Below are 26,994 nucleotides of genomic sequence, written 5' to 3' on the forward strand. Positions count from 1 at the left end.
AGTGTGATTTCAAAACAAAATTCAAACTTAATGTTAAATATGTGACTTGAAGCAAATGAGCATCAGCCACAATTTTTTTCTCTGATGTGCTTGAGAGACCAATTTTGTTTTAGTATTACTATAGAAAGCATCAATTCCGCATGTTAAACATTTTAATTCTTAACTTTTCTGCATGTGCTGTCTGGACTGGTTATATACCTACTTTTGAACTTGGCTATAATAGAAAATGCATTTATGTCCAATATTACGCTGGTAGTTTTTTGTTTTTTTTCCCTATATTGAGGTCCAATTTGTTTTCCAGCCAGCACCAAAGGAAACTGGCAAAAACAATCAGAGTAACAAGCCCAAGTTTCACTTCCTTATTTCAGTTCTGTAATGCTAATCCTGCACATATGTAGTTATAAATCTGATTCAGGAATTGAGGATTAAATAGGGTGTCCCAAAATTTTTGAGGTTAGAAACAGAAGTGAGGGTGATGAAATGATGGTGGTGATGTCTCTATGGGCTGCTGGGCAGAAGCAGTAACCCTGCAGAGAATGTGAAATCAGATTGCCAGTTTAGAATAAATTTACTGGAGCAAAGGAGCTGTTGACTTTTTAATTAAGGGTTCTTTCTCTAGACTGCTTTGGGGACCACCAGAGCCTTGTTTATTTTGTGAGTGAGACTCAGGCAAACTGAAATGGAATGACAGCACTGAATTCTAATTTGGCTATTTTTTCGAACATGAGACTTTAGACAAGTTTTTAACTTTTACCTTCCAGTCTGTTATCTCATCGACAATAGTGTTCATGTAGGAGGTGGTTGTGAGCTTTAGAAATAAAGCCGAGTGTCTGGCACATAGGAGGTGTTCAATAAATGACAGGGAATTATTAATTATTTTAAAAATATAACTATTTGTGGGTGCTTTTTTATTATCATTTTAGTGACATAGTTCCCAAAACGGAGTAGCTCATCGTCCTCATTGACACCATTATTTTCTAGATTCTTCCCCAATATAGCCCCATAAATCTCAAATGTCATGAATATCTTCCCTCCAATGAAGCAAAATTCTGTTTTAGTTTCTAAGTTCCTCCTCAGACTTTCCCCTCCCCCCATCCCTAAATAGATGATATTTTTGACTTAAAGAAAAGCAGGAAACATTATAAATCTCATTTGAGAAATCATTCTTATCCAGGTTTCAGTTAAAAATGTGCTGACTAAAATTCTGGAGGCCTGGATAAGATTTAAATAAGAATTTGAGGTGAACAAAGCCTCTGAATCTTAGGGCTTGTTTGCTCTCCTGAGGGAAACAACAATAGCACCCGCTGATTGGGGAAGCATTTCCTGCAGCTGGAGCCTGATAGCAGAGTCAGGAACCAAGAAAGGAGCCTAGAGCCAGGCAGAGCTGCTGTCCTGCCACGTCACCCCTTTCCTCTATATAGCTGGGGAAGAGAGTTAAAAAGTAACCTGTGTTCTGTCCCTTGGTTTTGAGAAACCAGAAAACAAGTACAACTTGTAAGAGTCAGGAAAATACAACCCCAAAACAGAGTCCTTAAAAAAAGATGTTTCAAATCCAATTGAAACCATTTCAAATCTGATAGATTTTTCTCTCATCCGTGTAAGTGTGCACAGGTAACACCAGAATGGGCTTATATCATCTTTTCCTTAATCACTACATGAATTTAGTTTTGTCTCTTTCTGTGCTTTCTTCTCTTTCTTATTTTTAGAAACGGTTGTAAATATTAATCACTGATACTTTGTCCCACTATTAGAAAGACCCAAGAAACCAACCCAAAACAGAACAACTGAGCAGAGGGAGGTATACTCTCATCTTTGAGCTTATGAGTGCTCACAGTGAAGGCAGGTTGCTTTCCTATCATCAATCTCCTCAATAATAACTGAAAGAAAATGGTGAGTGGCTGCCTATCCTGAAAGGAGAAGATTAATAAATGTTAAGCTTGGTGCTGAACTCGTGTAAGAAATATTGCATTACAGTTGAGCAGGTCACGATTTAGTCCTTTGAAATGGACTAGGAGTAGAAAAGCACTTCTTACCCAGTTACACTTCGTGTATTTCACAAGGTTGTAGTACATAAACGTATGTCGCATTTTTCTACCAAAAATAGAATGCAATAAACATCTTCAAATTCAATTTAAAAAAAAAAACATCAAACCTAATAACTGATGGGAGAAATGTGTTCCAGTTGATGCAAAGTATCATCTGAAAAGAGTTGGAGAGAGTGAAGTCCTAGAAAATGAGGCAAGGCTGGGGACATGCTCTGTTGGTTGACACACACTCTCCCCTGTAATAGATGAAGTCACTGAGACGTAGAAGTCACAGGTGATCCTCCCAAGACTCCCCAGATTCATGGTGTTGGGACCCAGGCAGCCTGGCTCCAGAGTTTATTCTCTTTACTCTTGCACTCTGCTGCCTAGTATGTTCACATGGAATTGGGATGCATTGCTGACACAGCAGGTACTAACATCGTGTTTTGCCAAGTGTGGTCCCCCAAAACACTTGCTCCAGAATCACCCAGAAAGTTGGCAGTATGCAGATTCCTGGACCCCACATCACACCTAATGGTTGAGAATCTTTACTTTAACAAAGTTCCCTGGTGATTAATAAGCATTTTCACATTTAACAACTACCACTCTCACTGCCCTCCTGCCATACACGGACAGCGTGTCCAAACATGAGGCTGATTGCTAAATCATAATTTTGACTATGCTGCACCATCATTTATCAGCCAGCAAACATTCCCTGAGACTGTCATCCTCGAAGGTTCTGTATGAATCTCTTTCGGAACGGGGCGGGGGGGGGGGGGCAAAAATAGTCACAAGACATTCCTCATTTTTAGCCATTTGCCCCTCTAATCCATTCTCCACGCTGCCTTCAGTTTACTTTCTTCGCAGCATTTATACTTTGTATTTACTTCTTGGTTTATTTTCTTATTTGTATTTGTTTTCCACATTGGACTGTAAGCTCCATGTGGGCAGGACATGGATGGCTCTGGTCGCCACTGTGTCCCTGGGAGCTGGCATAATGCCTCGAACACAGATACCAGTCATCTTATTGAATGAATGAATGGATGGATGAATGAATAAACGAAAAATAACAAATGAAGGTATTCATAGCCTTGTAGAGGAAGTGGGACATATTGTAAAAGCAGTAAACAAATAAGAGAAATGCAGATGGAAATGGAGAAGAAATCCATTTCAATTGTGTAAAATTTGGGGAACTTCAGGTACAAGAAATGGCCTGGGGAAAGATGTAGAAGTGAGAAAAAATGAGACATAGAAGAGGAACCCAAAACTTCTCTTGTGTCAAAACTGTGGTGGAACACATGAAAGGGAACAGTAGTCAGTGACAGATGACAGCCTTCGAATGTCAGGCAAAGGTATTTTGTGAATAGTTTGATAGGAAACAAAAAGCCAGTAAGGGCAGTCTACATGGTAGTCTCAGGACCAGAGATGCATTCATCTAGTAGCTGTGTCAGGGTGAACAGGGGAATCAGAAACAGGGAGCTGGGGAGGCTTTTTCTCCCACACTCATTTCTGGCCCAAATCTCTCTGTTCCACCAATGTGGATTTTAGAAGCTAAAACAAATATCCTTATTTCAAGCAAACATTAGCTCTTTTAATCTTCACAATGCTCCAAGAACAGAAGCTTAAAAAACAAACAGTTTTAAGAATCAATAAATGACTCCAAGAAAGACAAAACAAAAACAAAAACCACAGAGTGTTGTGAAAAGAGTGTCAGTAAGACCTGAAAGTCTAGGAGTTCGAGGGACAGGAGACAGAAAGGACGCAGAGTTTCAGAGCAGTTCATGACCTGTCGCTGCTTGTGGTGGCAGCATTGCATTTCATCACTGGGAACTCTGTGATGCTAACGGAAGCTCTCTGGCTTTGGGTGAAACCTGGGTACTTGACCACCATGATAGCCTGTGTTGTGTTCAAAACACCATCACTCACGAATCATGGCATCTTCTATTATGAGCCCAGGTTAGTCTTCACAATCTTTCTCAGCACTGGTCCTAGGACTGTCACAGAACAAAACTGGTGCATGAGACTACACCTATCTGCCATCCCGGATGTCTCTTTCAGGGTGCCAATTTGTCACACTCTCTGTACCACCTGCTTGGGGACTGACTCTATCACGATGGCTAGAATCACTGGTGGTGTTTGCCTTGATGTTAGAATGTGTAGAGACAAAATAATCCCGTCTTACTTACAGCTTTTTCTTTTCATGTCATTACCTGTCAGGTAGGTTTGCTCATGTATTTCTGTGATGCTCAGGAGTTCAGCATTCTGTTGTTGGCAGCTCCTCCGTGCCTGTTGCCACGTTAAAGCAGATTTGGAGTTTATCTGGTAGGAAATGCCAGTCAATGGATCTTTATTCCACAGGCTTTCACTGCCCTCAACTGTAAAAGAAGTCAAGTAGAATGAGCTGTTATGCCTAAAAAAAAGACTTTCAGCAAACAATATTGGTGAAACAATCCTAGTAGAATCATTGCCTAAAGCCTTATACTTCCTATCCTTACTTTTCTTTTTCCCCCCTTTTCCTTATTTTTAAAAGCCCATGAGATCTTCTTCACTCCTGAAATGAAGAGGGGAAGTTTTCAAACGATCAACCCCGTTGAATCTCTTCCGTGTACCTAATGAAAGAAAGGGGGCATCATCTCCCTATTTTTAATTTGGGATGTTTAGGACCAGATGAGTTGAGAAGTGAGGCAACCACAAAAACTAAGAATAGAGATACCAGCCCAACTTCCTTAATCTAGTTTTTTCTAGAAAATAAAAAGGGAGACAAAAAAATAAATATACGTCTTCTCTCAGCAAGTGAATAGTTTGTCTGCATATTCTAGTTTGGTCTTTTTAGACCAAAGACTCAGGTATTGGTGGGGAAGGTATTGGACTCCACAGACAGGCTGACCTGGACTCGCATTCAGTGCTGTCATCCACTAGTGGTCTGATCTTAGTTAAATGAATGTTGGGAGTCTCACTTTTTCATCTCTAGAATATATTCAATATAGGTAGCTCCTGCCATAGTATAGACGCTGACTGTTAGGTTGTCTTCCCTCAGAGTGAAAAATAAATATTGTAGCTTATTTTTCTTTTATTATTTTATGATTCGCAATATACTCTATAAACTTGGCTTTGCTCCATGAAACACCAATGAGAGAGAGAGAGAGAGAGAGAGAGAGAGAGAGAGAGAGAGAGAGAGAGAGAGAGAGAGAAACATTTTATTTGCAGCCTTGTACATATAAGATGCTTGGGAAGTTAGCAAATGAAATATGTTTGTGTGCTTCATGTGATGAAAATTTATCTTTTGTCCTTTTAATAATGTAAAATTCTACTTACAAGTCGTATGAAGTAATAATCTTTTCATTTACTTGCAAGGAAAAGAGAAAGGATTATGAGATGTAGTCAACTTGCTAAGAAATTGGGTAGTTTTCCATAAGCATAGAGCCTATGCTGCCAGGATTCTTTTCATCTGACAAGGGGGCAATGTTTTTCATAAACATATTACACATTATGATATAAAACCTGTGGGCCTATGGCACACCAAAGAAGATGAAAAGTATATCAACATTTCATCCATGCAACAGCATAGAAATTCCTAAGATGTTTTAAGTACAAAATCAATATATATATATATATATATATATATATATATATATACACACACACACACACATACATATATATATATATATACAAATAAATTTGAATTAGTGATGTTAAACTTAGATTATCATAATCTGAGGCTGTACCAGTTTAATGTCCAAATGGATTCTTCTTCACCTAAGTAAGATCATTCAACTGAGACTGTTTGAGGTTTATTTGAACATGGAAATATTGTTAATAAATAGTTTTAGAAACTTGGAGGTTTTGCTTAAAGAAACTAAAAACAAAAAATGTGAGATATGAGAGAGAGAGCGAGAGAGCGCTATTTTCTTGTCCAGGAATAGAGGAAAGAGATATAAAAGACCGAAAAAAAAAAAAAAAGAAAGGAAATGCAATTTGACTCTTCTCTTTATTTAAAGAAAGTACACTCTGCATTTTAAATCAAGGAATTAAGACTTATTTCTCAATGACTGTTTAGGTTTGCTGACTATACTTCTCCCCAAATTGTCCAAATTCCCACAGTAAACCAGCATAACTGATGTTAAAAGCTAAAGTTGCAAGCTATGGAAAATTGAAAGGGGTCTTTTCCTTTTCCTGTTCTCATGATATTTGAAAATAAATGTCTAACGAGAAGGAAAACATTACAATAAACAATGCAAAAAGACAATGAAGATATTAAGTGTCACTAGGTCAATCACTGGTCCCTCATCTTCCTGTATTGAAGCTTCTTATTTAAGGCTAATATAAAATAAAATGTTGTTTTGAAAGTAACGCAAAGCAAGGAAAATGAAATAGATTGGGAAATCACAAAGCCCTTTAAAAAAGGCATGAACTATATAAACTGTGCTTTAGATTTTTAATGCATATTGAAATGAAACATTTTTATAAAATTTTCTACAGTTCTTTTACTTTTATGTGTAACAGGAAATATATACATATAATTTGGTCTGGAAGACATAAATTAGAAGTAACAAGATTAAAAGATTATTCTAGAACATAGTATACCCCTCCAACACATATCATCAATCCCAGATGATGAGTTACCTTTGTGAGTAGCACCTGGCCATTTGTCTTCCATTTAATGATTTATGAAGCCCTACATGCATCTAATGACTCCTTTGTCAACACCACTTAAGTGCAGGACTCCATAGGTGGACCCATGAAATCTATGATGACAAATTTGGAAAATACCATTCCTACTAACTAAGTAAAGGAGCATGACACTCTGATCACTGAAAGATAAGAATTGCTTTATCTTAAGGAAAATATAGCTCAGTTTTGACTTCAGACAAAAAGATTTCTGATACAAAGATCAGACATCTATAAATTTTTCATGGTACCCAAACGTTGAAGAGTTGCTAATAAGAGAGGTGAATACATTTACTTCACCAAAGAATGGGAGAGCAGTGCCACTCTGAATGGGAAACCCGTGAGTGTGGGTAGGTCTTCACCCAGAACAGAGGGACTGCATACAGAAGAGAACTGCCGTACATGGGGATGACAAATCCAATTTGTTTTTAGTGAGATGTTTAGGGATTACACATGAAATGAGATAAATAAGCACGATTCTTGGAATTCTGGTTTTCCCTTGACAAGCTAACATATTTCTGTAAATTGGATTGTTTTACAATAATATTTGGAATAATGTGGTTGTGTGTGGATGTATGGTCCCAAAAGTGGAGTTGTAAGTGCTGCAATTGCAATCTAGGTGGTCTCACAACCATCCCAAACTCCACCTGATGACCTCCCTCTGGAACCACCTCTTTGCAGAACAGCAGTAGAGAGAATTCTGAGGAATAATAGAAAACGGGAGCTGCTCTGACCCATAAAAACTGAAGTGGCAAGAGATCAGGGGGTAAGAAGTTCAGGCGGAAGAACTGGAAGTGGGTAGATGGCATCAGGAGGAGGATGTGGGGTGATAGGGAAAGTAAAGCAAAAACCTCTTGCTTTTCCTCCTTTTTCAGCCCCATCCCTGCCTCTTAACGCAATGCCCACCTCCTCTTCACCCCAAACCCGCTGTACCCATTGTTTATAGATTCTTGAACATGGAAAGAACACCAAGAATTCTTATGTTCTGGCCCCTTCCTGTCAACATAATGCAATATTATTTATGTTGCATTTCTGCAATACTACTTAAATTGCCGTTTTTAAAACCCTTCAAGCATAGAAATAACCCACGTCCACTTGATTCAGTGCTGTGTTAAATAATGTTCTTCATAATTAAATTTCAGAAGAGTATCCTTACTGTCTTTTTCACAGTGAGGAGCCTTTTCATTACATTGACACAAACTTCAGAAGCTCCTCATCTCTCTCTCTACACCAAACCACGTGCTTGCGGCATTGTTTAAATTCTGTTTTTTTTTATTTATAGCTTAATAAGGGAATATCTATCACTGGAAGGTTGGAGAATGGCAAGCCTACATCTAGTATTAAGCATACCTTGAATCATAAACAGTATAACTTGCCTTAAAGGTTTAGAAAATAACTGACAGTAAAAGAGGAACTTGAAGAAAAAAGTAGTTGGTGAAAATGAAGGGGTTATTTGATGCAGCCCAGGTCTGAGAGTCATAAGATCTGTGTTCTAGTTTTCAGCCAAGATGGGAGACTTTCTCCATTATAACACAGGGACAATGACAGCTATGATGGGTTACAGTGGGACATAATGCAATAATAAATGTAAAATAACCGGGGGAAAAATGTTATAGATAAATGCAAGGTGTTATCACTATGTTGCCATACTAAATATGCCAAACTTTTCTAGATGACAAAGTTACTTACATTTCAGTGGGCAATATCCAAATAGCTTATCCGTGTCATAATGTGTAGTAGTTCCACACCAGAGCCATCCATCTGATCGCCCAGCATTCGTGCAATCCGCATACCACTTGTTTTCAAACTTGAATGGAAATGAACAGGGGGCTCCATCTGCGTTGCCCAGCAGTGTGTACATGGCTAAAAGAAACATATTGACTCACCCTTAGAATGTAAGTGATGCTTCTGAACATTGACTTCCCAATAAGAAGCATTCCAAAAGAATTGGTCTTACTCTTCTGATCACAGTTGGTGTCCCCATGCAGGGGATTCCTTTATATTTTCCTTCTCTCTCTACCCCACTCCTGCTGCATACATACAATTGTCTGTACTGAGAAATAAGTATACCACCACTTCATTTCTGCCATCTTTTAGAACAGATTTTCCTCTTTCTTCTTGTGAGGCAAAAGTAATGAGCTCCAATGACACCAGCCTTGACCTTTGCATTTCCTCCAAAACAGAGAAGAGACAGACCATCCTTCCTCATGGTTGGAAGCACAGTATTACAGAATCTCTAGATTGAAAATAACCTTATAGCTATGTAACCCGAATTCACAATCAATGCTTAAATCCCCTCCAATCACTTCCTGTCAATCCAGTCTCCACTTGAGTCCCTCAACCAGGTAGGAATTTGAGCATAACTCAAATTCACGTGATGGAAGGAAATCACTCAAAACCATTAGATACCATCTACTATCAATATTGTCCTTTAAAAAAACTAAATTCTAACAGATCAAAATAGGAAATTCTGGGTTCACCTAGAAAGGAAAATTGAAAAATATATAGAAAATTGAAAAAATACATAAAATTGTTGATTATGATTTGGCTCAAGCCAAAAGGATTTTGTAGGGTTGCTCCCTTTGAGACATAATGAAGATAATGACCCTCTCTAGTGAAGTATTCAGCTTCTTGCCACCAGCTGATATTCTGAATCTGTCCTAAGTAGGAATACTCTTTTCTTAATTAAGTTTTGTAGATTCTATGACTTTAGAAAGTTCTTAAAGGATATCTTTAAAAGTCATTTAGATAATATAAAGTTTGTAAAACATGTAGCATAGCACATAACATATATTAAGAGCATAATACATGTAACTTTTTTACCTCATTTCCTTTCCCTTTACTCGTACTTTTTCAATCCTCCTTTAAAGCCAGCTTTATTTTCAAATACCTCGAAATTACTTTTTTTGCCAATTAGCTAGTTTAATTCTACTTTTTTTTCCCACTAAGTTACAGGACTAGTTTTCCTAATCATATATCGTATAAGGAAAATGCTGGATTTAGAAATAATTATGCCACTCTTAAGCCTTAAGTTATCTTGTCCTTCATATAAAGAAAACCTGTTAAGAACACCTCAGGACTAGTTGTACTGTTTATTAAATTGGCCGAGGAATTTTCAGTGCTAGATTTATAGACATCAGTCAGAAATGGCCTTTTGAGGGCGAGCTCAATTTACTGAACAAAGCAGGTGAGGCCAAAACAACCAAGCATTCTACTCCAGCTACTTCACTGACAAATCATGTAACTGCTGTCAATTCACTCTTCCTCTTGTGGTCCAAACTTCCAGACAGCCCTTAGATCCTTCTAAGACTATAATTCTGATTCTATTATTCTAAAACAATCCCTGGTCTCAGCCAATTTTTTTTAGAAACTCAACGTATATTCTCTCTGCAATGTCTTCAGTCCTCATGTATGTCCCAATGAATGGAGTCCAAGATCACTCTGAAGGGCTAGGTCTTCTATCGAAATGTCTTAAGTATTGGGAGAAAGTTGGAGAATATACAAAATGTGGTCAATGGACCACCTACATCCAACCACCCAGGTTGTTCATAAGAATAATTCAACAGACTCCTAGGTTCTACTCTCAATATGCTAATTTAGAATTTGGGTGGCAAGGGAACCTTGTGATCTACATTTTTAACAGCTCCCCAAGTGATTCTTAAGCAAATTAAAGTTCAAGAACCCTATGCATATTTTTCTCAAAGCAAACAGAAGAACAGAAAAGGGAGGGGGACTACAAAATTTCAGTGGCATATTTTAAATAGAATAAGAAGTCCAATGTCTTAGCACCAATATTCCTTGCACCGAATCCCTCAATTAAGACTATTGTTCTGTTTGTGGAATTTGACTCAGTCAAGTCTGGTTCACCCTTATCCTACCCTGTAATTTTCTATCTCCTGAAGGTCATACTACATAAGTTGTCTCTCATGTAATTTCTAAACCTACGTTGTATTCAATAAACGCCTCCAGATAACTTACTTCTGAACTTCTCATTCTTTTTCTTTTTTTAAATTTATTTTTTAAATTTTTGTTGGGGAATATTGGGAAACAATATTGACCCATCAGCTCTAAGTCCTTGTCCTTCAATCTAGTTGTGGAGGGCGCAGCTCAGCTCCAAGTCCAGGTACCGTTTTCAATCTTTAGTTGCAGGGGGCGCAGCCCACCATCTCATGCGGGAATTGCTTGTTGTTGAGAGCTCACGCTCTAACTGACTGAGCCATCTGGCCATCCTGAACTTCTCATTCTTCAATTCCTACTCTCTGTCTTTTTATACAGAATGAAAGTGGGAAGCTGACAAATTACCGCCTTGCAAAGATCTTAACTCCTCTGTTCTGCTTAGCTGTGATACCTGGGTTCAACTCTGCAGCCTAAATAACACAGTAATTTTGGAAACAGGTAATCTCTTGTACCAAAAGACAAGCTCTTTTTCTGTCCTTGAGGTTGTTCTAGATAATACTTCACAATAACCAAGTATCCAAACCTGGAATGTGGTGATAACGTCATCTGACTGAAGAAGCCTTTCTAAAGGGTTTCAAGTTCTTTTTTTCTTTTTGTTTTTTGATTTTTTCTGTGCAGCACCCAGAGAATGAAATTTGGCCAAGAGAAGAGAAGACTAAACACTCTGATTCTATTTAACCTTCAAGAGCTTAAGGAACCAACTACATAGAAAACTATTTCCTGCCCCACTGGTGCTACCACTTTCTAAAAGAGCTGACTATATATGCTGCATGTTAATTTGCAAATTAATTCCACAGCTTTTCAAATCTTCTGCTTATTACAGTCTTTAAATACGCATAAGGTAAAAAATCAGAGACAGTTTGAAACACAAACAGGCAAGGAATGCCTTGCCTAAGATTTTGTTGTATGCAATTTGACTTGGCAAAGAATATTGTTCTGTGGATCATTTCTGCAGGGATAACTTAAACCAAAGGAAAAGAAACAGTGCTAGATTCATTTATCACTACAACTGTATAATGTTAAACAGGAGGCTTTCAATCAAAGACTACAGTGAAAATCCATTTCTAAAACTTATAACTCATAGTTTAAAAAAAAGATCTAGCCAAAGTTAAAAAAACACACAAACCAAACATGTCTTCCCATTAATTACAAATAGCTAAAGTATCACTGAGAACTTGCTACCATATTTATTCACTGTCTTGTTATAGAACACAGAAAAGTTCAAAACACAAAGATAATCAATTAAAATTTCTAGTACAGACTAAAATAGGCTTATTTTATTAAATTAGTTTCCAACTAAGAAGATGAGGAGAGGTTGACAGAAAGGTAAAGAAATGTCTTGCTTCTTACGTTCATAACCCCTAGAGCATAAATCATCGACGGTTCCATAGACCTTCCATCTGCTCCACAAGCCCGATCCCTTGTAAAGCATAATATTCTTTTCTTGTCTATTGCCGTAGTTAAAATATAACTCTTCATCCTTGATCCCCAAAAGTGTGTCGTTTTTGCACTCCCATTTCTGCAATTTGCTGTTCGAGTCACAGTCATAGAGCGTGATATAGACCCAATCCGTTTTTGATGGCACCCCCAAGCATAATTTAAATGCAATACTCATAATCTGTGAATCAGACACCCATCGAAATTTCTGTGCTTCATTGTCCGGGTTGCAAACTGCTGTTTGGACCGCACTGGGGCTTAATGCTTCCACACAGCGCTTGTGATCTTCATTATATATTAAAAAATACCTCGTGTCTGTCAAAGAAAAAAAGAAGGGAGAAAGGATGTTTAAGTGAATACATGTGACAAAGACAATAGTTTTGGTCAAAAATTGCTAACATCCCCATTTCCCTAAAGACTTAGGATCACAGGAAAAGAGGTGAAGTGGGCTCTGCCTGCGCCAGCTCAGCTCCCTCTAGGGGGGAATCCCTGAGGCTGGAGAGAGAGACTGGGTTGAGGGGCCTCTCTTGGAAGCACGTGACTATGGAAAATACACAGGAAATCTTTAAGCTATCCTCATTCATTATGAGGAGCACTACAGAAAGGCCTGTCTTACATATACACTAATTGTTTTGGAGTAAATATAAACAGCAGATAATAGGAAAAGAAATAATACCCATCGGAGAAAATAAAATCCAAATATGAATATAATACCCTATAAAATTAAATACATTTGGGATAGAGGGTTTTTTTTAATTAAATTTATTGGGGTGACAATTGTTAGTAAATTTACATAGATTTCAGGTGTATAATTCTGTATTACATCATCTATAAATCCCATTGTGTGTTCACCACCCAGAGTCAATTCTCCTTCCATCACCATATATTTGATCCCCCTTACCCTCATCACCCACCTCCCACCCCCTTACCCTCTGGTAACCACTAAATTATTGTCTGTGTCTATGAGTATTTCTTTCTCATTTGTTTGTCTTGTTCCTTTGTTGTTTTTGGTTTATATACCACATATCAGTGAAATCATAGGGTTCTCTGCTTTTTCTGTCTGACTTATTTCACTTAGCATTATACTCTCAAGATCCATCCATGTTGTCACAAATGCTCCTATATCATCTTTCCTTAACACCGAATAGTATTCCATTGTGGGGATAGAGTTTTGATGTCTGACTCATCCCTACCCTCTTTGAGATACATGAAACGTATACATGATTATTCAAAGGATAACATGAGAGAGGTTTTTTTGTAACTTAGAAAATAATTTATTTTTTTATTTTTATTTATTTTAAGTGTGTTTTTTCAGGACCCATCAGCTTCAAGTCAAGTAATTATTTTAAGCTACTTGTGGAGGGCACAGCTCACAGTGGCCCATGTGGGAATTGAACCGGCAATCTTATTAAGAGCACTGCACGCTAACCAACTGAGCTAACAAGTCACCCCCAAAAGTAATTTTATTTCAGAAAATTTTACCTTCCGTTTAGGTCCAGAATAAATTTTTGAGCTAAGTGCTTTCTGGGTAGTCCAGATTTGGGCAACTAGGGAAGTTTTTGGTTTGGTTTTGTCCGACAATAGGTAACTCAGAGAACTACTGTCTAGAAATAAAATAGTATCTGTTATATATTTTAACTTTTGATTCACTGGCATACTCAGTCTAGCCTTCGTATCAAAAAAGAGACAAAAATATATTTAAAAGTGTAATAATTTGTGTTTGCAGTAGAGCTTAAGTAAATGTAAGTTTTATATCATTTATATCTAAGCTCCTCTAATCTTAAATATTATTTAAGGTAATATTTATGAGAATAACTTTACAAATAAGTATTTTTTATACTTGTAATTTGGGGTTGGTGACTTAAATAAATACATGTGGATGACTTATGTTTAGAGTACATAGCTGCTAACTGGCAAAAATCAACTTCCTCTTGGCAAAAAAAAAAAAAAAGAAAGAAAGAAAGAAAAAGAGAAAAAGGATATGGTAAGCATATTTTTTTCCCTTAAGTTAAAATTTAACTCATGTAAAGGTTTCTCTTTTCTGTTGCTGTTGTTTACTTTTTTAAGAATAGAAAAATGAATTATTTTAATTTTGTGACATAACTATAAGTTATACATTTCTTGTGAAGTTTTACTAAATTCCTTCTACGTAAGTGGTTCTTTCAAAATGAGCTGGGAGTATTGCAGAAGTTTGAGGGTTTGACTATATGTGCTCATTATTTTTAATCAAATCACGCCAGTGAAACAGAACAAAATAATAATTTTACTACTAGCAGAGTCCCTCACTGTTTTACAAAGCCCTTTTACAAGCCAAATTCTATTTATTAATATTTTCCTCAACACCCCTGTGAGGTTAGCAACACTTAACTCTCTGAGGTCAGTTCTTAGACCATCAACTCAGACCTCATAATGGATCTTTGCCTCAAAAAATTATTTTCTCCTGCCACACTTCTATAACTGCTCTTGTCCCACACTCGTTAGAGGTCTTCTGTCTCTGTCTTGTCTGGGTTTCTGCTTCAAATCTCTGCCTGTGTTCCTGGGATGGGTTCCTCATTTCTGCTGGTTTGATTTCTTGTAATCGGGACTCAGTAGAGACTGATTTCAGAACTGCTTCTGTTGACTTCCTTGGAGCTGACATCTGTCAACCCAACATGCAATGCAGGACTGAATCTCCTCCCATCTAGCTTGTCTTAGTGTGGCAAGATGAGTACCCTTCTGCATTGGCAATAAAATTAAGAATTTACTAAAATGCTGTTTGGTTTACAGGAAATCAGAAAATAAAGTTTGTGTGTTTTTTTTTTTTTAAAAAAAGAATTACTATGATCATTTACCATACACAAATGTAAATCTAAGCTCCTCTAATCTAAAACGGTAATGAACTATGAAAATTTTGTCATACATATCTGTAACTCAACTATACTGCCCTTTATGTTTAATTTGTCTTTGCTATTCCACCTATTGTTTTCCTACCTAGACTTATCTTCCACTTCCAGATGGTTTTGCTCAGTAACACCTCATCAACAATAATAAATATATCTTTCATCTCATATTTCAGTCATTTCATTGTATTGTCAAGCAGCCAACACTTATTAATGCCCAAATCTAGTCAACCAACCAACTGGTAACTAGCCATTTAAATTAAGGTGCTTGACAGCTGGCCTTGGCATGCTCCATACCTACTAAGCAGCCCAAAGCCCGGCACTAGGAACAGCCACCCTCAGTTCACAGCTTAGTTTTGTGCCGACACCTCTAAGCCCACTGAGTAGCAGCCATCTGCAGATCACTTTGTGGTGCTTGCCAGGTGGTCCTGGGCAGGGCACAGGTGTAGAATGATCTTGGCCTGCAGAAGGGCACCTCTGAAGAGGCCCTGGCACACCTGGTGGCTGGATTTGGACATAGCCAGAGCACCATTAGGCCATCTTCACAGACGACACCCGCAAAATGCAGACAGGGAGGCTCCAGAGCCCCACCAAAGTGAATCTGAACTGTAGGGTCAGCGCCTACAAAACAGCTCTTCCACTATAGTCATGACCATGCCTCACAACCAATCAGCATGAGTGTCAATCACTCCCATGGACATGAAAACAGCAACCAAGGCTCAACTACAACAGAGGGCAAACACAACCACACAAGGGACATTCCTGGAACACCCAGCTCAGGTGACGAGGGAGACTGCACCTCTCAGCCCCACAGGACACCTACAACATAAGGCCACTTTTCTAAGACTGGGAGACATAGCAACCCAACCTAAGACATAGAAACAAACACAGGGAGGCAGCCAAAATGGGGAGACAAAGAAACATGTCCCAAATTAAAGAACAGAACAAAGATTCCCCCCAAAAATCTAAACGAAATGGAGACAAGCAATCTACCAGACGCAGAGTTCAAAACGCTGGTTATAAGGATGTTTAATGATCTCAGGGAGAACTTCAACAAAGAGATAGGAAACATAAAAATTGAGATAGAAAGCATAAAAAAAGAACCAGTCAGAAATGAAGAATACAATAACTCACATGAAGAATACATTAGAGGGAATCCACAGGTTAGATGAAGCAGAGGATCAAATCAGCAATTTGGAAGATCAGGTAGCAGAAAACACACAATCAGAAAAGAGAAAAAGAATCCAAAAAAATTGAGATAGTTTAAGGGGCCTCTGAGACAACATCAAGCGTACCAATATTTGCATCATAGGTGCACCAGAAGGAGAAGAGAGACAGCAAGGAATTGAAAACCTATTTGAAGGAATAATGACGGAAAGCTTCCTGGCAAAGAAAATAGACATACAAGCCCAGAAAGAGCAGAGAGTCCCAAACAAGATGAACCCAAAGAGGCCCACACAAGATACATCATAATTAACATGACAAAGGTTAAGGACAAAGAGAGAATCCTAAAAGCAACAAAAGAAAGGTCTTTACCTACAAGGGAGCTCCCGTAAGACCATCAACTGATTTCTCAACAGAAACTTTTCAGGACAGAAGGGATTGACAGGAAATACTCAAAGTGATGAAAAGCAAGGATCTATAACCAAGATTACTCTATCCAGAAAAGCTACTATTAAAATTGAAGGAGAGATGAAGAGCTTCCCAGACAAGAAAAAGCAAAGGAGTTCATAACCACCAAACCAGTATTACAATTAATGTTAAAGAGACTTCTTTAAGAAAAAGAATTTAAAAAAATGAAAACTATGAACAATAGAATGGCAATAATTACATATCTATTAATAATTACTTTCAATGTAAATAGATTAAATGCTCCAATCAAAAGACAGAGAGTGGCTGAGCAGATAAGAAAACAAAACCCTTACATATGCTGCCTACAAAAGACTCACTTCAGATCAAAACGACACACGCTGACTGAATGTAAAGAGATGGAAAAAGACATTTCATGAAAATAGAAATGAATAAAAAAAGCTGAAGTAGCAATATTTATACCAGACAAAACATACTTTCAAAAAAAGGCAAAGAGACAAAGAGACAAATACTCAGTAGTCCCACTTCTGGGTATTTATCCAAAGAAACACAAAATACTACTTAGAACAGATATGTGTATCCATATGTTCACTGCAGCATTATTTACAATAGCCAAGATAAGGAGGCAATCTGGGTGTTCATCAATGGATGAATGGATCAAGAAGGTACAGTGGAATATTACTCAGCCATTAAAAAATGAAATCTTGCCATCTGCAACAACATAGATGGATCTAGCAGGTATTGAGCTGAGTAGAGTAAGTCAGACATGGAAAGACAAATGCCATATGATTTCACTTATATGTGGAACCTAAAGAACACAATAAATTGACAAACAAAACAGAAATAGAGCCAAAGATACAGAGAACATTTTGATGATTGCCAGATGTGAGGGAGGTTGAGGGTGGTGGGGAAGGGATTAAGAAGTACAAATTGGTAGTTACAAAATATTCATGGGGATGTAAAGTACAGCATAAGGAATATAGTCAATAATATTGTAATAACTATGTATGGTGTGAGATAGTACTGGATTTATCGGGGTGATCACTTCATAAGTTATATAAATGTCTAATCACTGTTATACATCTGAAACCAGTATAATATTGTATGTCAATTATAATTGAAAACTAAAGAAATCATTTTAAAAATACAGTAAGATGCATGAGTCTTTATGCACAAATAGTATTCCTCTTTCAGAGGTTTTAAAACTTATTTGATTTTTATTTCATGTACTTAATCTGTAGTTCCATCTTAATTTTACTCTAAATATGATGGTATTTAATGCACAAACATACAGTCTTTTTTTTCCCCCTCATTAATGGTACCATCATTCACCCAGATCCAAAAGCCAAAAAGTCTAGGAGTCATCCTGGATGCCCAGCTTTCCTTCATTTTCTAGGACAAAAGTAGATTCTATTGACTCTACCCAAATATATACTGTGCTGGTTAATTTTATGTGTCAACTTGGCTAGGTCACAGTACCCAGATATTTGGTCAAACACCAGCATAGTTGAGATGAAAGGATATATATATATATATATATATATATATATATATATATACATATACATATATATATACATATATATATACATATATATGATTAACATTTAAATCAGTAGACTTTGAGAAAAGCAGATTATGTTCCATACTGTGGGTAGGTCTCATCCAATCAGTTGAAGGCCTTCAGAGAAAACAGACTGAGGTCCCTGAAGAAGAGTAACCTCAGACTGACTTTGGGCTTAAACTGTAATATCAACTCTTTCCTGAGTTTCCAGCATGCCACTTCCACGACTGCATGAGCCAGTTCCTTAAAATAAATCTCTTTTGAAAGATTAGATAGATGATATAGATAGATGATAGAGAGATAGAGAGATAGAGAGATACACAAACACACACGCACCCCCATAGGTTCTATTCCTCTGGAGAACCCTGACTAATACATACACCCTAATCCATTCTTTTCTCTCCATCTCCACTGCTACCACCATAGACCAAGCCGCCATGATCTTGCTCTGGTCTTCTCCTTGAAATGGAATCACCGGAGAACATAACAACTGATCTCCCGGTTTCTTGGAGGAGATGGACTCAGCTGACTCCAAATTGCAAAACGACTGCAAAACAAACTAATGTAATGGGTAGTTTCCACTTAGCTATATAAGAGTCAGATTTCTTTCTGCTTATGCAAACTCTTTAGCAGATTTCCTGTGATGTGAATGCTTACTTAATAATAAAATTATTTTATGTTTCTTACAGCTTTGTGGAGAGGTTTTCTAGGTAGGGAGGAGATTTTGTTTTTAGCTACAATTCTCCCCAAAATTTAAACCCTTCAAAAGTGCTACCAGTGCACACAGGAAAAAAACAGCCGGCCTCCACATCACAGCTCACTAGAGAGGGTTTGATCCAGCCGAGCTGCCCCTCTGCCCTCACCTCCTCCCTCTCACTCTCCCTCACCACATCCAGTCACGGGCCTTTTTGTTCCTCAAACACCTCAAGGTCATTTCCACTTTAGAAGCTTCATGTTTCAAGTTCCCTCTTCTTGGGATGCTTGTTAAGGTCCCAGCTCAAGTGTCAACTCCTTAGCAAGCTTACTATGCTAATTTTACTTTTATTTTCATAGCCATCTTAAAATATATTGGTTTTTTTTTTTAATTTTGTTTACTTATGTTTTGTTTGTGTCCCTCTACTGGAATGGATATTCCATAAGTGGAAAGACTATCTTTCTGGTTCAGTACTGTGTTCTCTCTTTTGGGAGCATAATAATCTCAAGTAACAAAAGTTGAATGAATGCATATTATTCAACTTTACTTAATGAGAAAAATAAAGAATATTTATTAAACCTGAGGCATGTTCCCTAGTAACACAGATACATCACTTTATTTAATAATTTATTAATGATGATGGGTCTATTTTAATATTACTCTTCCCCCTGAAAGTTTATTTTTACCAAAAAGCAATTTATAAATGTTTATAGTTATGCAAGGAGTACTTGGAAATGAAAAGCTTCTATTTCAATACTTACTTATCTATTCTTGTTTCCTTTATTTATCTTTGACATTAGGAAGCAGAGCAAGTTTGATATTGCCTTTGCCAGACAATACGAGGAAATGTAAGATTATCGTTTTATGGTCCTACATTGCTACATTATTCTTCTACCCAACTAGTCAACATGTAATTTTGCTTTTATCATTGTTTCTGTGCCATGTCTCTGATTTAAAATATCACACTCCTTCCTCTTAAAGTGATTCAAGGCCTTGACCAAAAGGCAACTTGTGGCATTTTTGCCACTATTAACCACACCAATGTTTCCTATGTATACATATTCCAATTTTTTGTTTATACTAATTATATTGTTGTAATACAAATATTGCAAAGAGGCTGAACAAATGAGGACACTTGGATAGCTATATTCATTTCTCTGTGATCTCATGTATGGGCTCCAATGTGTGTGTGTGTGTGAGAGTGTGTGTGTGTGTGTGTAACACACATCAGAAATTTTATTTACAGAATTGAAGAGACCCTCCTTGCATCTTAACTCTCTCTTACCAATCTCACATTTACTTTTCAATAAATATATGCCAGGCTCGATGTTAGTGACAGTGCAAAGACAAACGAGAGATGAGTTCCCTAGCACACTGAGCTCACACTCTGTTGTGGTTAATTCAAGGGCAGAAATACCAAAGGCCAAAATACATTGAGGACAGAAGCAATAAGTTGCAACTCAATTTCTCGGGTTAAAAATAACCGATATCCAATAACATGAGCGTGGATTTTCTTTTAAGTGTGTTTTCAATTGTTCCATAACATTGAGCAAGTAATTAAAATTTCAAACTTACTAGCAAAGAAAATCAGGTTATTAAAGGTCACTGTTTAGAGATATACTTAATATACGCTAGATTCCCTTATACCTATCTAGACTTCCCCCATGATTAATAAATAAAATGCAGACATAAAAAAGAAAAGCCCTTCTGGAAGATAAAGAGGCTGGATGCGAGGAAAGTCAGTGGGTATTTTGTAGCAGATACTGTCAGAATTCCACTCATTTTTTCTTGCTGTTTGCTCTTCAGTGCATGCCAGCCCCACTGTCCAGTGTCAGCACCACATTACTGGGCATGGGGGTCTTTTCTGGCTGTGGGAGTCCTTATGGACACACTGCCAAGACGAAAAGGGTCAGAGAACTAATCCCCTAGGAGTCGGGTTGCACTTTGCCAGTGACCAATGGGAACTGACCAGTGAACAGCCCAAGTCCCTCGTGCCCAGGGTGGGATGACTCTGAGACACAGTTCTACATTGTCCCCCAGCAGGGCTGAGCTCCAGTTGTCCCCAGTGGTCACTGGCTCCTTAACACACCCTTTATCTGTGCCTTCCCATCTCGTCTTACTGCCCCTGCTCTCTGCCAGTGTCTCCTGGGGCCGACTCCCAAATAGACTACTTCACTCAAATGCTCGTCAGAGGACGGCGTCTTCAGCAACCCACTCATCCATGAGCCTCAGTCAATGAGCATAAAGCCTACATGCGTTTCCCCAAAGAACTGAAATTAAGTGAAAAACAAATATTTATCATGTACTTAGTATACGCAAAAAAAAATAAAAATAAAAAACTATGCCAAGTGCTGGGGGCAGGAGGAGGGCTGGGATCACAGGGTTAGGTTTTGCAATACTGAACAAAAGAATAAAGGAAAAAATGAGGATTATTTGATTTTTCACTTCAATCCATTCATTCCTCACCTATTCAGAGAACCTACTACTGTTAAGCCACTGCATTTGGCCATTGAAGGAGGTACTAATATGAATCCAATATGGGTCTTGACCTCAAGAAGAAAGATAGAGGTCAAGTGTCAGAAACTCTGCCGACTTCCTGCCTCCCTCCCTAATGATATGAATATCTACACCCTCCCTGGTGTGCATTCACTCCCATCTCAGTAGATTTCCCTCAGCCTGCTGATCATTTTACCTGTGCCCTGGATTCCATCCCTTCCCGCCTCTCTACTCTCTATCTTTTCCTTTGTCTCCTGTATCTTCAACCTCAGAATGCCAGCCTCTCCCGCAATTTGAAGACAAACAAACAAAGCCCGTAGGTAAGAAGTTGCCACCACAGCCCTCTTTCTTCTTCCACGCAGAGCCATACTAACTAATTAATGAGTCTGTGTGTCCTTCCAACCTGATCATGACACAATCAGAGCTTCCCTGCTCACAGGCTATATGAACTTGATCAGGTTTCCCAACTCCTCTGTGCTTCCTTTTCCCCCATCTGAAAAATGAAGGGGAAGTCACGGAGCCTGCTGGTCCTTGTGAGAATGAAAGGACATCATCCAAGTAAAGCACTTGGCACAGTTCTGACACATAGACCTGGCTGGATACATGTTAGTTCATTATTGTCAGTAACTTGGGAAAATCAGCCTTGAAAAATCAGTGTGAAATGGTTCAGAACAGGATGAGATGAGAGAAAACAGAGCTGTTGCAGCAGCCCAGAGAGAAGGAAATGACAGAGCTTCCGTCCTCAGGTGACAGGTGATCTGGTGGAGAGAGGCATGTTCTTTGGGGGGTCACCAAACTTGGAATCAAATTCCGGTTTCACCACTCACTAGCTGTGTTGCCTTAGGTAAGTTAATCCTTCTAGCCTCGATTTCCTCGTCTGTAAAATGGGGAGCATCATGATCTCTGACCGAGTTGCTGTGAACTTCTAAATGGCATCATTTATATAAAGCACCCAGCATGTCATTTTACATACAGGAAACACTGAAATGTTCATGGCCTCCCTTCCCCTCTAGAAGTAAAGTGTCTACATAATGGATACAAATAGAGGTACTAAGTCCTTCTTTCAGACACTGTTGTTTTGAATCACATTTATGTCTTTTCCTGATCAATACACCCCAACTGGCAGATTATGTCTACTTCTTAGACTCAGAACTGGAAGGCCATGGCCAAGAATTAGCTCTGGTCGTTACTGGCTAGCTGACTTCTCATGTAGTGAAAATAAAATGTGGTTGGTAACACCTCAGTGTTTTCATGCAGTAAAAATAAAAATGTGGTTGGTAACATGTACGTGTTGTTGTACAGATCTGATTAAGGATCTGAAAGTGATGACTTCATGGGATTAAGGATTTGAAAGCCCTCTGTGACCTTAACTTGGTTTGTAATTGGAAGACTTTGTCTTCGAAGCCCTCCTTCTTTTGATGTCAGTTTCAATCATTTTGAAAGAGCCCTTGACTTCTTATCTCCTCCACTCTCACTTTTGTTCCACCTAATTTCCACTGGTTTCCTCTGTGGACAGAGCGAACCAGATGATTTTCCCATTTAATAACGCTGGCCAAGAGGCAAGATGCCACTTCTGCTCTCATTTTGACGTCAGTTTCACTCCTTCTCTGCTACCACGTACACACTGCTGCTGAAGCTATTTTCCTTTGTTCAACTCCTCTCGTGGCCTCTGTCACTTAGTGTTCCCTTAGCCCCTCAAGATTCAATGTCAAAGACCAGGTGACAGGTTGTGAGTCTCAGAGGACGCCTACGAGCTCCAGCTCTCTTGTAAAGATAAGGATCTTTGTCTTTAACTGAATTGAGCATTTTTATCCTTTAAAGTTCACGTGTAACCAACGATGACTCTTCCTACTTAGAAATTAGGTCCCACACCCTCAGAAGATACTGAAATTGTCATGCAAAAAAGCAGTTGTCTTCTTACCTATATCAGCCACATCCTACATACACAGATCTCCATCTCTGAATTATAGAAAGATCAGATGTAGTTTGCAACAACAACAAGAAAAATACACAAACAAAAGAACAATCGGGAAAAAGAAAGATGTTAAGAACTTGGTAACTGCAGAAAGTACGTACATTTTCAGTCTGGTATCTAAAAATGTATATATATATATATGAAGACATGAGAGACTATAAGGAAAGCAACATAGAAATATTGTAAGAAAAATTTTATGAAAATTAAAACTAGTAGGGAAATGGCAGTGGGGAGTTGTTCTTTGAAGAAATCCTGGATTGGTATCAAACCAGTCATTTGTTCATTCAGCAAACATGCATTGCTTCTGTTTAATAGGAAGAACTCTCCCCTGGTAGTCAATTCTGAGCACTAAACTAGTTAGTTGTGCCACTAACAAGTTGTGAGACCCTGGAAAGATCACTTAACCTGTCGGGACCCTAATTTTCTTATCTATAAACCATGGAGATTAGATGCAGCATGGGTCTGTGTTAGATAGCCAATTCACTTATTCTTTTTTTTTTCACTCCCTGCCCAACTCTGCCCCCAGTGGCATCACATTGGTCATTTGAAATCCACCATGGTGGGAGTGTTACACCACGGAAACTGGTAAATGCCACAAATCAGTGCTTTCTTCTTCTGAGAACCAATCGTTAAGTTTAGTGAGCCAAACCATCTCATTTCAAACTACATTTTTTGGCTGAGGTCCAACCTCTGTGTCGAAGCAACTCTCACTGCTTCTCTACTATGATGATATCCCCACTGATGTCTAAACGAAAACGCTGAATAAAGTTCTTTCTGCTGAAAAGGTGGCAGGGCAAGAAAAAGAGCGAAACGGGAGAGTGGCTTTCACTGTGAGGCTTGGCCTCCTGGGTCCTTGAAGGTACAACAACACTGTTGCTCATGGTGCTGATGGCGTGGGGTGCTCTCGGGGAGAAAAGAGAAAGGGCTCTGGGCGAAAAAGAAATAAACCTCCAGAAGAAGGAAGTTCTCTCTGTGGGTTTTCTTAGTGGGTAAGGGGTCAGGGGAGGGGTACCGAGAATTCATATATACTTTTCTACACGGTCTGCTTTTATCCAGACACCTCTGTTCATATGCTACTTCGGCAAAGAAAAGGTAAACTAAGAATTACAGTGTAAATGCCTCAAGTGTAAAAAACAATTCTGGAAGGGGCTCCCTGACCCGTGTTTTTGTTTATTTGTCTTTTATTCTCTAAGCTAACAGCTCGGCAGCATCTCCCTGCTTCTCCTGTATCATCAGAGGAAGGTGTCCTGCTGTCTCAAGGAGGGAAAAATTCCTAAACAAATTGAGAAACGCTTGTGCCCCGAAACATTAAGAGTCCTGTTTAAAGAAAATTAGGGTGCTGTGTGTGTGCTGCCCGATGGGTCTACAGCACCTTTGAAAGGAGGCCAGTCTGAATTGAGATGTGCTGTAAGTACACAATACACCCCCCAGATTTTGAATATATTCATCCTCCTGTGCAAGATAAATTGTCAAGATGAACACGGTGAGATGTCTAACCACACACTGCAGTCTTCTCACAACTGGTTAACTGCTCCCCCTGTCAACCCCCGTACTCTTTGAGAGGTACATTTTGCAGCCAAGACTAAGGTGAAATATCTCCTCAGGCTCCAGGAATTTTTCCTCAGCATTGTTTCTTGGGAAACCTTTCCTTGAAACACTTACTATGCTGCTTTTATTAGACAAATAATTACCACGATGGGGGAAAAAAGTCACTCCTTTTAATAGCTAACACTGACGAAACAATGACCACAGATCACACTATGTGCTAACCTGTTTATATATTGTAACTCCTTGGATCATTGCAGCGACGACGAAAGACTGAGGAATGGGGCAGGTGATATTAGGCTCCCCATGTGGTAGACAGGGAAACCAAACCACAAAGAAATTAAGTAGCACGCAGGGTGCAAACCATGCAGCCTTCGCTTGTGTTTTTATAATCACTACTGTGGCATGCCTGAACGAAAAACTTCCTGGGGGTCCATAGCTTCTGCCTTACCTATGCCCGCCCAGTCCGGCCCCTACCATCTCAGCAGTGCTTAGCGTGCCACTGGCACAAACCGTGCACTGACAGTGTTCGCTGATTTGAGAAAAATACAGAGGGATCTGAAACCAAAACTGCAAAGTTGAAATCCCTTCTATCTCATCTCAAAAGAGAACTGGGAATGAAAATTCTTACAGGCACCCTCATTCTGAAGATTAGGCAGGTTAACTCTAGAGAAACGGAAGGACTTGAGGATGTCTTTGAGAATTTGAAAAGCTCTGAATCTGTTCCTCGTGAGTACCAATCTCCAGGAAAAAAAGAAACAAACAAACAAAAAAAGGAAATGAAAACAGAAATAAATCAGTCTGAACAGCTTAGACTACAGATAAGGATGATCTTTCCAGCAATAAAAACTAAGAATGAGTAAATTGGTTCATGGGGGAATAAAAAGACAAATTGTGGAAAACACATGGAATGACCTTTGGGGAGGGGTCTGTGATCCTGTCTGTAGTTAGACCTACAATTGCCCTCCTTTCAGCCCCAAACACTCAGAAGATATTCCTTAGGGGTGAGAAATATTGTGAAATGAAAACTAGAATGCACAAACCATAGAGGTACTCCCTCTAAGAATAAAGCAGAGAAGGAACAACGGGAGATGAGAGACGTCGGAAGGAAGACAGGGCTTCTGTGGAGCTCAGGAAGAGGGGACACCTCCCATCTGAGAAGCAGTGCCCCCACCCCCACTAACCCCCCTGCCCGGCTTCCAGGCCTGGCATCCAGACAGAGGCAACAGGTTTCCTGCAGAAATGGTGGTGCATGGGAATATTGCTTTCCTCCTCACCACAGGTTTGGAAAGTAATCCCCTCACACGGACCCACCAGGGAAGGTGTGCCATAGACCCCAAGCCCTAGTCAGAAAGCCTCCACCTCAGAGCCGACTTACCCAACAGCTGCACAGCAACTGGAATGAGAGACAGGAAAATCAGGAGCAGGAACAGCCTCATGGCTCAGAGTTTATCCTTTTCTTCCAGTGATGGAAAGGAGGGGGTAAAAAAGAACCAAAACAATGAGGGCACTGACTGGGCCACCCCTTCCCCTACTCGATTCTCAGAGTGGCCCTGCTGAAAAGTAGGGTGGGGGAAGCACTTGCTTTTAAAGGGCTTCTGAAATTAGGGAAAACCTCCAATAAGGAGATATCCTGTCACATGAGGGTGGTTGGAAAAACAGGAATTCAAAGTTACAACTTTGCTTCGTAAGCTAACTTCTGAGAAGAGCAGACACAGAGGAAGGGGAGAAGAGGACACATGCGAGAGAAGGGTGAGGAGGGGGGGGAGGTGAGAGGGCCAGAAAGGAGGAGCAAGGGCTGGCCTGCTGGAAGGAGAGAAGTGAAACAGCTCTGGACCTCACAGCCTTCTCAAATGGGGCTGTGTGGAGAGCAAGCTGGAGGCCATTACCTGCACAAGAAAACTGAGGAAGCAGTGGATACCAGGGTCCCTCGGCAGATAACCCCCACTCCAAACGGACAGAAGTGGCAGGCGTTAAAAGGGACAGTTTTATGGTGGCAACATGTTCTTGAGGGCTGAATCTGATCCCTCTCCTTCTCCATAGGAAAGGCTTAGAGTATCTCTTTTTTTCTTAGGAAGCTTTAAAAAAAAACAAAACTGTTCACATAGAGTTTTGTTCCTTTAGCGAGAAGCATAGTAAAAGAGACGGCAAACCGAAGGGAA

General features: G+C 39.1%; 1 protein-coding gene across 1 annotated transcript in view; it reads right to left on the bottom strand.

The window, feature by feature from the left end:
* MRC1 (mannose receptor C-type 1) overlaps nt 1-26,542 on the bottom strand; it is an 82,246-nt gene extending 55,704 nt beyond the window's left edge. Inside the window, exons 1-4 of the mRNA XM_081050245.1 lie at nt 26,211-26,542; nt 12,003-12,404; nt 8,385-8,558; nt 4,235-4,399 (exon numbers count right to left, since the gene is read on the bottom strand). Of these exons, the coding sequence (XP_080906371.1) occupies nt 4,235-4,399; nt 8,385-8,558; nt 12,003-12,404; nt 26,211-26,271 (802 nt within the window). The 5' untranslated portion in view covers nt 26,272-26,542. The remainder of the gene's footprint in view (nt 1-4,234; nt 4,400-8,384; nt 8,559-12,002; nt 12,405-26,210) is intronic.
* Between the last annotated feature and the right edge of the window lie 452 nt (nt 26,543-26,994).

Source organism: Rhinolophus hipposideros (genome assembly GCF_964194185.1).
Source record: "Rhinolophus hipposideros genome assembly, chromosome: 1".
NCBI lineage: Eukaryota > Metazoa > Chordata > Mammalia > Chiroptera > Rhinolophidae > Rhinolophus > Rhinolophus hipposideros.